At 50.4% G+C, this 14001-nt stretch overlaps 1 protein-coding gene across 2 annotated transcripts in view; it reads right to left on the bottom strand.

Moving 5' to 3' along the window:
• Rgs9 (regulator of G protein signaling 9) overlaps window positions 1-13795 on the bottom strand; it is an 82606-nt gene extending 68811 nt beyond the window's left edge. For both annotated transcript variants that reach the window (XM_004655138.3, XM_045158975.1), the window contains exon 1: window positions 13588-13795. In XM_004655138.3, the coding sequence (XP_004655195.2) occupies window positions 13588-13644 (57 nt within the window). In that variant the 5' untranslated portion in view covers window positions 13645-13795. The remainder of the gene's footprint in view (window positions 1-13587) is intronic.
• Between the last annotated feature and the right edge of the window lie 206 nt (window positions 13796-14001).

Below are 14001 nucleotides of genomic sequence, written 5' to 3'. Positions count from 1 at the left end.
AGAGGATGTTTTTAGGTAGGGCTGGAGAAGTGGCTCAGCAGTTAAGGCTTTCAAAGCCTTAATGACTAGAGTTTGACTCCCCATTATCCACGTAAAGCCAGATTCACAAAGTGGGACATGTGCCTGAGTGTGTGTTTGCAGTAGCTAGAGGTACACCCATCCTCTCTCTCTCTCTCTCTCTCTCTCTCTCTCTCTCTCTCTCTCTCTCTCTCTGTCTCCCTGTCTTTCTGTCTCTCTCCCTACTTGCAAATAAATAAATATTTTTAAGAGAGAAATACAGAGAGAGGGAATGGGCATGCCAGGGCCTCCTTCCACTGCAAATGAACTCCAGATGCATGTACCACGTTGTGTATCTGGCTTTATTGTAGGTATTGGGGAATAGAACCCAGACCATCAGGTTTGGCAAACAAATGCTTTTAACTGCTGAGTCATTTCTCCAGTCCCACCCAAGGGGGGAAAAAAAAGGATTTTGATGAACAGAAAGTAAGAGAACACCACATGAAAAGGCATAGGTGTAGGCCAGGGACCTGTGAGCTCACGCAAAAGAGAAGAGGAGAGATGAACTGGAATGACGTGTGGAGGCCAGGTCACAGGAGAATCCTACACAGCACTGCCCCTCTAGACTCATGCGCTGAAATACGTAATCCCCAGCTGGTTTGGAGAAGGTTCGGGAAGCTTTAGAAAAGGGATCCTTGCTAGAGGAGGCTATGTCACTGTGAGGCAGGCCTTCAGTTTCTACAGTCCAGCCTCACCTCCTGACCTCTCTGTACTTCCTCCCTGGTGCTGTGACGTCATCTTCCTGATCCTGCGCTGCTTTTCCTGCCAAGCTTCCCCGCACCTCCACCATGATGCACTCTATCTTCTGAAACCATCAGCCAAAATAAACTCCTTTTTTCCCTAAGCTGCATGAGGTTGAGTGGTTTGCCCCAGCAACAAGGAACTCACTGATACAATGCCCATGACAAACAGACCGACATGGAGACACACCGAGGTTTTCCAAGACAGGAAAAGAGGCGTGGCCCATTCAGAGTGACTGGCAAGAAGCCATGGGCCTTTCACCCTTGCCACCGGACCCTCAAGCTATCGCAACAGAGCAACCAGGTGAGCCTGACAGTTTCATCAGATCCATTGCTGGGTCTTCTCTGATGGGCCATTGTACCACCAGGTCCATTTCACTCGGCGTGAATCCTACAGTGTGTATCCTGCTCCTTGCGGTGGTTGGAGCCTCCTGGCCCTCTGACTCTCCCCCAGTCTCCCTCGGATCCAGCCTCTCTGGACACCTTGCTGGTCGTCGCTGTGTCAAGCCTGCTCCCAGCCTGGCACAAGGCCATTGCTCTGTCTGCCCTCTGCCTGCGCCAGTCTCCCCAAGAGGTCTACCTGGCTCTGGCTCATTCCCATCCCCCCACCCCCACCCCTGCAACTCTTTCCTCTTCTAATACTGTGGAGGCCTATCCTGGTTAACTGACCCAAAGCCACACCCGAAACCCCCTTAGCATTCCTGAACCCCTGCATGTTTTTTTTTTTTTAACCATAGCTTCCATTTTCTAGCATGCAAAGCAATTTACCACTTTATTAAATCTTTTATTGCCTATCTTCCCTTGCTTCTTGAAATTAAGCTCTTCAGGGAATGGTCTTTTGTCTATTAGTACTCCCTACTGTATTCCAACTACCCGGAAGTCTGGCACATAGATGGTGCTCAGCTAACAGCTGACGCATGAATTAATAATCGCAGGCAGGCAGCAGCCAGAAAATGGCAAAGAAGCAGGGCTCTCTGAAGCCCAGTGGACTGAAGACTGACTGTACCTGTAAATGACCAGTACTCACAAGGGTAGCAAGGAGTGAGGCTAAGGTTTATGACTTATTTGACCAGAGCGGCCAGTTGTAGAAATAGAAACAGTAAAAAGGGGCTGAGGATGGAGCTCTGAGATAGAGTATTGCTTAGAATGCATGACGCCCAGGGTTTTTTCCCCAGTCCCACAAAAGGAAAGAAGGGAAGAGGAGAGGAGGGGAGGGGAGGGGAGGGGAGGGGAGGGGAGGGGAGGGGAGGGGAGGGGAGGGGAGCGGAGGGGAGGGGAGGGGAGGGGAGAGAAGGGGAGGGGAGGGGAGGACAGGAGAGGAGAGGAGAGGAGAGGAGAGGAGAGGAGAGGAGAGGAGAGGAGAGGAGAGGAGAGGAAAGAAAATGAAAGGAGAGGAGAACAGAGGAGAGGGCAACAGAGAAAAGTAAAGAAGAAGAGAGGAGAAGAGGATGGGAGAGAAGGAGAGGTGAGAGAAGAGGAGAAGAGAAAGGAGAAAGGAGAGGAGGGAAGAGGAGAGGAGAGGAGAGGACAGGAGGAAAGAAAGTGCCTTCTTGGGCTGGAGAGATGGCTTAGCGGTTAAGCGCTTGCTTATGAAGCCTAAGGACCCCAGTTTGAGGCTCAGTTCCCCAGGCCCCACGTTAGCCAGATGCACAAGGGGGTGCACGCGTCTGGAGTTCGTTTGCAGAGGCTGGAAGCCCTGGCGCGCCCATTCTCTCTCTCTCCCTCTATCTGTCTTTCTCTCTGTGTCTGTCGCTCTCAAATAAATAAATAAAAATTTAAAAAAAAAAAAAAAAAAGAAAGTGCCTTCTAACTCTGCTTTTGGCATGTTGGCTATAAACGGCTGCTGAGAATTCACAATGTCTGGAAGGTGCCTGGAAATGACTGCAATGAGCATCAGAGAGATGAACTCGGGAGTCCTGAATAGCTAAGGGAAAGTTGAAGCCAAAGAATATTAATAAATCATCTAAGGAAGGACTGAACTATAGGAAGATGGCACAAAGACAGCCCTGGTTGCCTTCGGAGTCATTTTAAAGTTTTAGCTATTAAAAGAATATATTCCATTGAGCATAGTGGTTCATACCTACAACACCAGCACTTGAGAGGTGGAGACAGGAGGATCACCATGAGTTTGAAGCCAGCCTGGGTTACATAGTAAATACTGTCCTCTGGCCTTCACATGTATGTACACGGAGTGCATATGCTCCATGCACACACACACACACACACACACACACACATACTACACACACACCCAAAAAAGTTGACGAACATATAAAAGCAATCTGGATGCAGAGTGATTTCAACTCAAATCCCTGCTCCAACTGAGAAGTGAGGGGTCTCGAGCAAATTGCAATGGGAAAGACGCAATGGTAGAATGCATGCTCAGTACGCATGAACCCCAGCAGGAAAAAGAAAGAAAGACAGAGAGAGAGGAGGGAGGGAGGGAAGAAAAGGAGTGAAAAAGGAAGAGAAGGAGGTAAGGAAGAAAGTGTAAAGAAGAGCTGAATCTTACTAAGACTTGTTCCTCCATAAAATCACAATCCCCACCATCACAGGGCTGTCTCAAAGATTAAATGAGATTAAGCATTAAGGCATGCTGCAGGATTTATAAGATAGCAAGGACACATCGAATGATACACCCAAAGATAAAGGGAGAAGTACTGACTGGAATAAGAACCAGGAACCTAAAATAATTCCAAAAAGTCTGCATAGAAAGTGGGCAGAATTGCCCTAGGTAGTGAAGACTGGCCTATCCTCCAAGAGAGGGCTGGCATGGGAAGTGTTGGGCTTGGATATGAGAAAGTGACGCACTTCTTGGAGTACATTCTAGATCCAAGTGTCACCGTTAGCTAGGAACTCCCTGGGAAAGTCGCATGAATAGGAGGGCTGTGACAAAGGTGATGCTCCCATCCCACACTTCTGTGCCTCTCTACACAGGTGACTGCGGAGACTTGGACCAATGCTTTCAGTGTACTGTAGGTGGGAATGCAAAATGGTGCACAGACCATGGTACGGCTAGTCCTCATGGATCTTCACACTACATCACATGATCTGTCATGTAGTCCAGCAATCCCCCCTCCGGACATTCCTCCAAAGGAACAAAAATGAGAATCGCAAACTGGGCGTGGTGGTGCACGACTGTAATCCCAGCACTCAGGAGGCAGAGGTAGGTGGATCATCATGAGTTCGAGGCCACCCTGAAACTACATAGTGAATTCTAGGTCAGCCTGGGCTAGAGTGAGACCCTACCTCAGGGGGAAAAAATGGGAATCACGAAGAGATATCTGCACTCTCATGTTCACAGCTCCAGCTACACACGATAGCGGATGTGGAAACATCAAAAAATGACCGGATAAATAAAACACGCTATACACATACAGAAATGAAGTCTGACATGGACGGACCCAGAGGACCAGGCTCGCTCTGGTCAGTGAAGCAAGCCCGACACAGAAGCAGACAAGGCACTCTCATGGGGTACCAGTTACAGGAAAGTTTGCAGAATCAACTCAGAATGCTGGTTTCCAGGGGTTGGAAGGAGAGGGAACAAAAGTCAGTGGGCACAAAAGTCAAGTGAGGATGAGTAAGTTGTAGAAACCATCTGTGCGAGATAGTATTTGGAGCTAATGATGCTGTATTATTCACTTAAAATTTTGTTAAGGGCTGGAGAGATATCAAATTACAAATCTGACTGTACCCAATAACATGACTTAAAATACATAAAGCAAAAAAAAAAAACAGACAAATTCATAATCAGAAGATTGAAACATGCCTTTCTTAATCACTTATTGGCCAAGATTAAAGATGGGCTGGAGACATGGATCAGTGGATAAGAGTGCTTGCTGAGCAAGCATGAGGACTCAAGTTCTATTCCCAGGACCCACATTAAAAAGCTGAATGTGGGCTGCAGAGATGACTTAGCGGTTAAGTGCTTGCCTGTGAAGCCTAAGGACCCCAATTCGAGGCTCGATTCCCCTGGGCCCACGTTTGCCAGATGCACAAGGGGGCGCATACATCTGGAGTTTGTTTGCAGTGGCTGGAAGCCCTGGTGTGCCCATTCTCTCTCTCTCCCTCTATCTGTCTTTCTCTCTCTGTCTGTCGCTCTCAAATAAATAAATAAATAATTTAAAATTTTTTAAAAAAAAAATTTTGTTAAGAAGGTAGATTTCATGTTAAGTGGTCTTACCACAATGCAAATAAAATTTAAAAGGAGAGACTAACCTAGCTGCATTGAAGGCAAAAGGTCATTCGGGGAAGCCTTGAGCTGGAAAATCCTCCCTGCCCCTCCCACTCAGCCAGCCTCCTTTGACAGTGCAGGGCTCCCATCTTGTCAAGGAGCGTGGGACAACATCCTCCTCATTCAACCCTGGTGGGGCGGGGGGGTGGTTCCTGTTTCAGTTGTTGCAAAACCAGACTTGGCAGATAAACTAGGATCTCAAGGTACAGTCTGAGATCAGGCTCATATTCAAGGCCAGGGGCTCAGCCAGGCAGGAAGGCCCAGCGACTCCCTGACTCCCTGTGCAAGCCTGACTGCACACTCCATCATCTGCAAGGACACTTCCCCAGCTCACGGAATTCTTAGGAATAGAAACTTTATTTCAAACCCACTCAAAGGTGAAGAATTCATTCATCTGTGATGTCAGTCATGGGGTCAGTAGCAGAGAGAACCAGAGGCAATCCCAGACATTGGAGACGGGATTGCAAAAGGGAGGAAGCTATATGAACCAGAGGGTGTGGAAATGTGGGATGGGAACATCACCTTTGCCACAGCCCTCCTATTCATGTGACTTTCCAGACAGTTCCTAGCTAATGGCGACACTCGGATCTAGAGTGTACTCCATGAAGGGCCTGACTTTCCATGTCGAAGCCCAACACTCCTGTGTCCATATTAGCTGTCAACTGAAAGCTGCATTCATTAAGCTCTCCATATTACAAGAGACAACAGCATTCAGTGGGAACAGGGGCCCATCTATTGAAGAAGAAATAGTAACCCACCTTGCTAGTTTAAAAGATAGAAACCTGGGGCTGGGGAAGTGACTCAGCAAAGGCGCTGGCTTGCAAAGCCTAATGCCCAGCTTTAATTCTCCAGCACACACATAAAGCCAGATGCACAAAATGGTGCATGTGTCTGGAATTTGCAGGAGCAGGAACCCTGGCATGTACATTCTGGCTTGCTCTCTCTCTGTCTCTTCCCTATCTCATAAATAAATAAAATTATTTTTTTAATGTTTGCTTGCTTGCAAAACCTGTCATCCCGGGTTCAATCCCAGGTTGTACCCACATAAAGACATAAAGCCAGATGCACAAAATAGCATATGCATCTGGAGTTCATTTGCGGAAGGAAGGAAGGAAGGAAGGGAGGGAGGGAGGGAGGGAGGGAGGGAGGGAGGGAGGGAGGGAGGAAGGAAGGAAGGAAAGAAAGGAGGGGGCCCTGGTGTGGTGGTGCAAACTGTTAATCCCAGCACTCAGGAGACAGAGGTAGGAGGATCACCATGAGTTCAAGGCCGCCCTAAGACTACATAGTGAATTCTGAATTCCAGGTCAGCCTGGGCTACAGCAAGACCCTACCTCAGAAAAAAAAAAGTTAGAAACCTGAGTTTCCCCAGTAGAAAACCAATAGGTTTGACTCCTTGTCTTTGCCTTATTAAAAAAAAAAGACTAGTTATTAAGAATTTGAAAATAACCTTCAGCGGAGGAATAATGAGAGTTATTTTTAAATCACAATGGGGAAAGTCAGATTTCTTTCAAGCAGGTGTGTCACCCTTCACATAAAGGAGGGGCCCATGGAGGGGGAGATCATTGCACTTGCCTGGGGGAACATTGTGGAGGAGTTCAGCACTTTGGGATTCCGATCAATTTTCCTCAGACTTTTCTTCTCATTAATTCCTCTGAGGGGTCTCCCCAGTCACCTGGCCCGGAACTGACAGGATTCTTAGCTCAGGGCGCCATCTCTCAGAGGCTCTGTTACAGGTTGAATTGTGTCCCCTACATTCCATATGTTGAAGTCCAAACAGTCAGCACCTCAGTATATATGACTGATTTGAGAAACAGGGTCTTTGAAAAGTAAGGGTCAGGGGTGGCGAGACATGTCTGAAACCTCAGCCTTGCGAGCTAGAGGCAGGAGAGGCAGGAGGGTGGAAAAAGCAGACAAGGGCAGCCTGGGCTACATATGGAGACCCTATATCAAGAAGTTAAGAGCTGGGCTGGAGAAATGACTTAGAGGTAAAGGACTTGCCTGCAAAACCCAAAGTTGCAGGTTCGATTCCCCAGGACCCACATAAGCCAGATGCACAAGGTGGCACACACATTTGGAGTTCATTTGCAGTGGCTGGAGGCTCTGGCGCACCTATTCTTTCTCTTTCTCTCTCTCTCTCTCTCTCTCTCTCTCTCTGTCTCTGACACTGACACACACACACACACACACACACACAAATAAATAAATAAACAAGTCAAGAGCTGGGGCAAGAGCTCAGTGGTAGAGCCCTGACCTAACATATGCAATACGAGGTCATGTGGGTGGTAACTAGCCCAGGAGCATCGGCGTCCTTGTAAGAAGAGGTTAGACCCAAGCTGGGGACGTGGTGTGGCGACGGGGAGAGAAGACAGCCACGTTTACAAACCAAGGAGTGAGGCTTCAGAAAAACCCGGCCCTGTCATGCCCTGACCGCCAGCCTCCAGGACAGTGAGAAGGTACATTTCCGTCATTTAAGTCACCCCGTCCATGGTACTTGTGCTCCACAGTCTACCAATCTTCACCCTACCCAGCGTCCCTGTGGGGATGACGGAGAGCCACAGCCATTCCCGCCCTGCTCCCAACCAGCCAGCTTCCCACTCCTCCCAAGATGAAGACTCAGCCCCATCTCCTTCCCAAGCAACACATAAATGCCCTAAAATCAGGCCACGCCAGGGCCCCTATCTGACCCTGTGCTGGGGAGTGGGGGGGAGGGATGTCAGCCTCACATCTCCTCTGCCAGGTGTCCACGTGCCAAGGCAGGCTGGGGACCCCAAAAGCATGAAGGGATCAGAAGAGATAGCTTTGATGGCTTTGACATCCCACCCACTACACCCACGCTGCTCCTTGAATTAAGGAGCTGTCACTCACAGCGGAAGATCTCTCTCTCTCCGGGGCTGGAATTTTCCTTTAAGGTGGAGAAGGTTCCCAGGGGGGACAATAGTAATCAGAACTTAATGTCAAGATGGGGAAAGTGCCCTCGGAACGATGGAACTGTTTTTCTAACAGCGGAGCGTGGATCTTGCTTACGAAACCTGGGCGCATGGAGTCCGGCTCACCCGAGCACTGCTGCTCGGTTTTACCAGGCTGCGCTTAGCCAGCATGGCGGGCTTTTGCCTTCAAACCCGCTCTGTCCTGATTACAGCTCAGCAAGTTACTGGGATGACCCCCGTGTCCCGCACTAGCCTTATCTGCCCACCAAATCCTGCCCCAGTGCTTCCAGACCACAGTCCCTGTCCTCCTCTGCCTCCGACATCCAGTGTATGCTACAACCCAGGGGCAGACTCTTCCATAGCCACCTAAGGGTCAGGATTACAGGCATGTGCCTGCCACCCCTCCTGGTACCAAATCTACGCTGAGTGAGATCCTTTGATTTGTTGAGGGGCTGACCTATGCGTTGTAGAATGTTAGTTAGCATCTGGTCTCTTTCTACCCACATGATGCCAGTAAAATCCCCGACTGGATACCCAAAGTGTCCCCATGGGCTGTCATTTCAGCTGCTTATTCAAACCACGTGGGGAGCTCTTTTAGAAGGAACAATGTTGGACCCCCCACCCCCAAGTCAAGTGAGTCAAAAGCTTTGAGGATGCCAGCTTGATAGCACTGTTTTTTTTTTTTTGGTTTTTTCTTTTTTAAGGTGCAGGCAGGATGAAGACACGTTCACACCCTCTCATCAGAATCACCTTGTAGCATGTAAACTAACTCATCTTATTCATCTCTGGTTTTAAAAACATCAAACAGCATCTCATTAAACACAGGAAACATCAAATCCTTAGCAAATTGTGTGAAGTCCTCCAGCTGTGGGCCCCCTTGCTGCCGGCCTTCCCTTCCACCCACTGCAAACCCGCCCTCTGCCCTCTCTGGACCAGCTATCCTGACAGTGAGGAGTCCTCCCCACCATCAGGCTAGGTCACAAGCGTGCACATGTGTGTTACTTTTTATTTGTTTACGAGAGAAAGGGGCAAATAGAGAGTGAGAGAGAATGGGCACGCCAGGGCCTCTAACCACTGCAGATGAACTCCAGACACATGTACCACCCAGAGCAACCCGCTTTACATGGGTACTGGGGAATGGCCTAAAATGTTATTTGTCTTACTGAGGTTCACATGAAAGAAAATGATTAATTTACCACGACGTGATTCAATTGCAACCCCCATTTGTGAAACCTAACCCGCCCCAGGCGGAGTTTACCTCTCCCATACAGGATGTATCCTTCACCGACATCCACCACAACCCAAGTAACACGTGTCTGTCCTTATTTATCCACTGCCTGTGTCTCCGAACTCTCAACTCCATAGTGTCCCCATGACCTTGGCACGCAAGTGCTCCACTAGAACTACCGAATGGGCAGGTGGTACGAGAGTCTCCACTGTCCACCCACGCCGCCCCAGTATCTCTGCCTCAGCAAGCACGAAACGCCAGAAGCCACACGAACAGGAGAGCCACTGCCAAACGGAAGGCTTCTCCCCGTGTTATCAAGAAAACCAATCTACTGGTGAATCCCAAGGGCACTGGGAAGTGGAAGGGCCTGGGATGGTTACGAGGAATCAAGGAATCGCTGATGTATGTGCATATCAGCCAGCACCTCAGTAAGAGCCCAAGGGGCCAGAGCCCCTTATCTTGTTCTTCCCCCATCAGCAAGCCTCTCAGCAAAGCCCTGGCCGGGTGAGCCTCCACCTTTCTAACAGTTTTTTTTTGTTGTTGTTGTTTGTTTGTTTTGTTTTAAATGTTTTCATTTACTTATTTGGAAGAGAGACAGAAAGTGTAGGTGAACCAGGGCCTCCTGCCACTGCAAACAAATTCCAGAAACATGTTCCATGTGGGTACTAGGGAATTGAGCCCTAGCCACCAGGCTTTGCAAGCAAGTGCCCTTAAACACTGAGCAATCTCTCCAGCCTTTCCTTCCTTCTTTCCTTCCTTCCTTCCTTCCTTCCTTCCTTCCTTCCTTCCTTTCTTTCTTTCTTTCCTTCCTTCTTTCTTTCTTTATTTTTTTTTTTTTTCTGAGACAGGGTGTCATTATATAGCCCAGTCTGGCCTTAAATGCACAATCCTTCTGACTCAGCCTTCTAGGTGCTGGGATTACAGACATGTGTGTTACAGTATTTCTACCGTGTCTTTTCTCTTCTTTTCTTTCCTTTCCTTTTTGAAACAGACTCTCATGTAGCCGAGCCTGGCCTTGAACTTAATATATAGCCAAGGAGGATCCTTGAGTTTCTAATCCTCCTGTCTCTAACTCCTGAGTGCTGACATTACAGCCATATGTCACCACACCCAGTTTGTGGGGTACAGAGTATCAGATCCGAGGCTTCCTGCATGTTAGACAAGCACTTGGACCCATCCCCAACCCTCCACCACACCTGAGACAAGCCCTGGTATTGCAGGTGGGCAGCGACTTAGGCAAAGGGTGTGCTTCCTGGGGTGCTGCATGGAGCTTGAGATGGAGGGATGGCTGTGGGCATCTCAGGACCGGCAGCAGGGAGTACTGTTCTCCTCGCCCCTGGGAGGAGTCACCATTTCCCATGCGGCCTGGGAGTGCCCTGAGTGAACCCTCCTACCTCAGGGAAAAGAAGATAGACCACCATTCCTCTTACTTCCACCAGAGGTCTTCTTTAGTCTCTTAATCTTTTATGGACAACTTCCATAAATCAAGGTACCCTGATCATAATCCCCTCCCACCATCCTTCTTTGTCCCTTCTTTCCTATCCCCCCTTACTAATCCCCTCTTCTTTCCAACTACACCCTCTTCTATTTTGATGTCATCTTTTCCCCCTCATGTGCACATACATCAGTCACTGTGTGGTCCATAGGTCTCATCTGTTCTAAATTCTGTAATGGCTTCTTCCTCCAAAGACTCCTCCTTATCATGCCCTCTACCTCCCCCTACCTGCCCGTCTGCCTTCTCCCTAGGCTTCAATCCCCATCAATTACAAACATGTCCTCAGACCCTCCAGACCCCCATGTCTTCCTTTCTCAGCACATGCTGTTCCCTCAGCTTGAAGCATCTCTCCTTCTGCCTGCTGGGGCCTCCCATCTATCATTTAGCTCTTAGCTCTGGCTCCCCCGGGCAGGCCTTCCTACAGCTGCCACAGTCTGTCCGACATCACAGGAAAGTTTACTAGCATCGTATCACATTTGGACAAACGACAGCTATGTCTGCATTTTCCCCATTTTTCATCATTTGGTGCCTGTAGGATTGGCAAGACACCTAACTTCTCTGAGCCTTGGTTTCTTTCTCTATAAAATAGTGCTGTAACCACTCTCTGGCAAAACAGGTAGATAATGTATGGAAGGCCCTGCCAGAGAAACAGCACGTGTCCTAACACACACTGGATGACTGCAGAATGGCGCCCGCCCCCAGGCACAAGCTCTGTTGACCAAGACCCTTCTCTAGAAAGATGAATATGTACTCTAGCTAGACGATTGCTAAGGACCCCCTGGCCCAGGCTCTAGAGACCTGTTCTGCCCATGTCTGTTTTGCTCCCCACCTAAATCACTCTATTCAACGGGTCAGCCCCCCGTCCCCCGAGGAGCAGCCAGTGAACCCATATGGGGAAAAGGAGAGGGAAGCTGGCAGAGGGAAGATTCCCATGGAGGGAACCTGAGGCCTCAGAGGACCTGGGATGGACTCCTAGAAACACAAGGGTGCTCTTCAGAGCCCTGGGTGCCTAGGCAGCTCAGTTCTTCTGGAAGGCAGGAGCGGAAACTGGAAGTAGTTGGGATCCTGAGCAGCCAGGCTAAGAAGGGCATCTGGTATCCTATGAGCATGGCAAGCCACGGGGGGCGGGTAGGTCATTGGGCTTGGGAAAGAAAACCAGTGTGTGTGAAGGAGGTCGTGGAGCCTGAGTGCAGAGGAGGAAGCGTGGCGAGAGCAGACTTACGTGGAGGAAGGAGGGGAGAAGGAGGGAAGGGTGGGGTAGAGGTGAGGGGGGCCAGGTGAGGTTATGGGGTATTGGGTTGGAGTTCAGCGCCAGGGGGAACTGAGGTAGTAGTGAGGGAGGCTAGGGTAAAAAATAGACCGGATAGAGGGAAGGCTGCAATGGAGGTGAGGGCGACTAGGTGGAGTTCAGGGGAGCTGGGTAGGCGTGAGGGAGAGTGGGGTAGAGGAGGAAACACTGGGCACAAGAGGGGCCGGGGATGGAGGCATAGAGGTTGGATGTAGGAGGAGAGGTTGGGCGGAGGTGAGGGGTGGCTGAGGTAAAAGTGAAGGAGTCTAGAGTGGAGTTGAGGAGGACTGTGGTGGAAGGGAGAGAGACCGCGTGGAGGAAAGGAGGCCAAACGGCAGGACCCCATTCAGAAGGGAAAGAGAGGGGTCTACTCAACAGTCACGATGAGAACGGATGCTGAGACTCCAAGAGCAAGCAGATCCCGCCAGAGTCGCTCTCTGAGCCTCAAGCCAGCCAACACTGCCTGGGGGCCGGAGAAGGGGAGGTGGTCCTGGGAGAACCGCCCCCCCACCCCCCCACCCCCCCCACCCCCGCCCCCGCCATGGTGATGTTTGGTTTGGGTTCTTTCTGAGACAACGTTCCTTTCTGGGTTAGACATCACTCCCACATCTCTACTACCTGCCTTGCTACCGGTGTACCCTCTGTGGCCCACTGTTCTGATCCGCCCGGGGTTGTCCAGGATTCTGACGTCAGGACAGAAGGTCACCAGCTACAGCAACTCGCTGAGCCCTAGGGACTCAGAGCAGGCCCCAGCGTGTCACAAAGCGTTCAGCTAATTCCACTCAACAGGATAAGCCTAAGAAGATACACAGGACACTGCAGAAAGTGGATTGCGCCGGGAGGAAGGGCAGACAAGTGACCGGGACCTCATCTTGTGCAGATCTCTTCCTACATCTACTAGCTCACAAGCCCAGAACGAAATCAACTACTTTGTCTCCAAACACATCATCTCACGTGCACATCCCATCTCTCACATGCCCATTGGGGAGAGATGCCTTGCGCTGGGCAGTGAGTCTGCAAACAATTGTTTGGTTGTTGTTGTTGTTTTTCACAGACAGGAAAAGGTTCCCATTGTGCTTCTGGAACAACACAGGGGAAAAGATACTCATCCTCAAAGAAGAGATCTTGCTTAGAGCATCGTAAACCGGGTGGCCCTTGATCCTACAGGTCACACCATTTCCCAGGTCTATCTTAGGCTCTTATTTTAAAACCGTGCAGTTTTATATGGGGTGGGGGTGGGGGGATGGCAAAAGCCGTTCATTTCACATCTGGTATCTTGTATCAATATCAGCGAGCTTTCTCAAACCCCGCGCAGCCTCGGCTGAACCGCCTCAGGCATCCTCCTCTCTGAGTAACAGGTTGTTTTCAGCCTCCAGCAAACCATCCGAGCTGGCTTCCGATTCTCCACTACAAACAGTTTACACACAAACCTAATTATTGTAGTCTTTGAAAAAGCAACACAGACAGCCACGAAGTCATTTGGTGCCATCAAGCCGCGCGCACGGACCCCAAATGGACGCCCTCTACTCCCGCCCAGCCATCCCTTGGAAGACCCCCAGACTTGGCTCCCGCCCACCTGCCAGGCCCAGGAGTGGGGGGGGGAGGGTCTCAGGGGTACCTTTTGGAGAAAGGCCATCCTCGGCCTGTACTGCTGGCCTTGGTGTCGGATCGTCATCCTGGACCCTGGCTGGAGTCGCGACCACCACAGGGATGGGAGAGAAAAAATAAAGAAAGAAAACCGCCAAGTTCACCAGCCAGCCTGGCCAGTCCCAGCCTGGGCGGGGACCGGGATGCGCTGGGCGCCGAGCGCGCACGGCCCGCGCTGCCTCCCGCAGCCCCGCGACTCTCCCTCGCACCCGCCGACTTGCAAAGCAGCTGGACCCCGCGCCAGCCAATCAGCGAGCGGCGCCTCGTACTCATTAGCATGCGCTGCGCTGGCGCCCACTGGCCAGCAGGGGGCGGCGTCCCGCTCCACTTGGACCCTGGAATCTCAGGTGAGCTAGTGGCTCAGGGACTGCGGAGCAGGAAGATC

The sequence above is a fragment of the Jaculus jaculus genome, chromosome 9 (genome assembly GCF_020740685.1).
Source record: "Jaculus jaculus isolate mJacJac1 chromosome 9, mJacJac1.mat.Y.cur, whole genome shotgun sequence".
Classification (NCBI taxonomy): Eukaryota; Metazoa; Chordata; class Mammalia; order Rodentia; family Dipodidae; genus Jaculus; species Jaculus jaculus.
The sequence above is the reverse complement of the archived record's forward strand: the minus strand, read 5'-3'. Positions and strand labels throughout refer to the sequence as shown.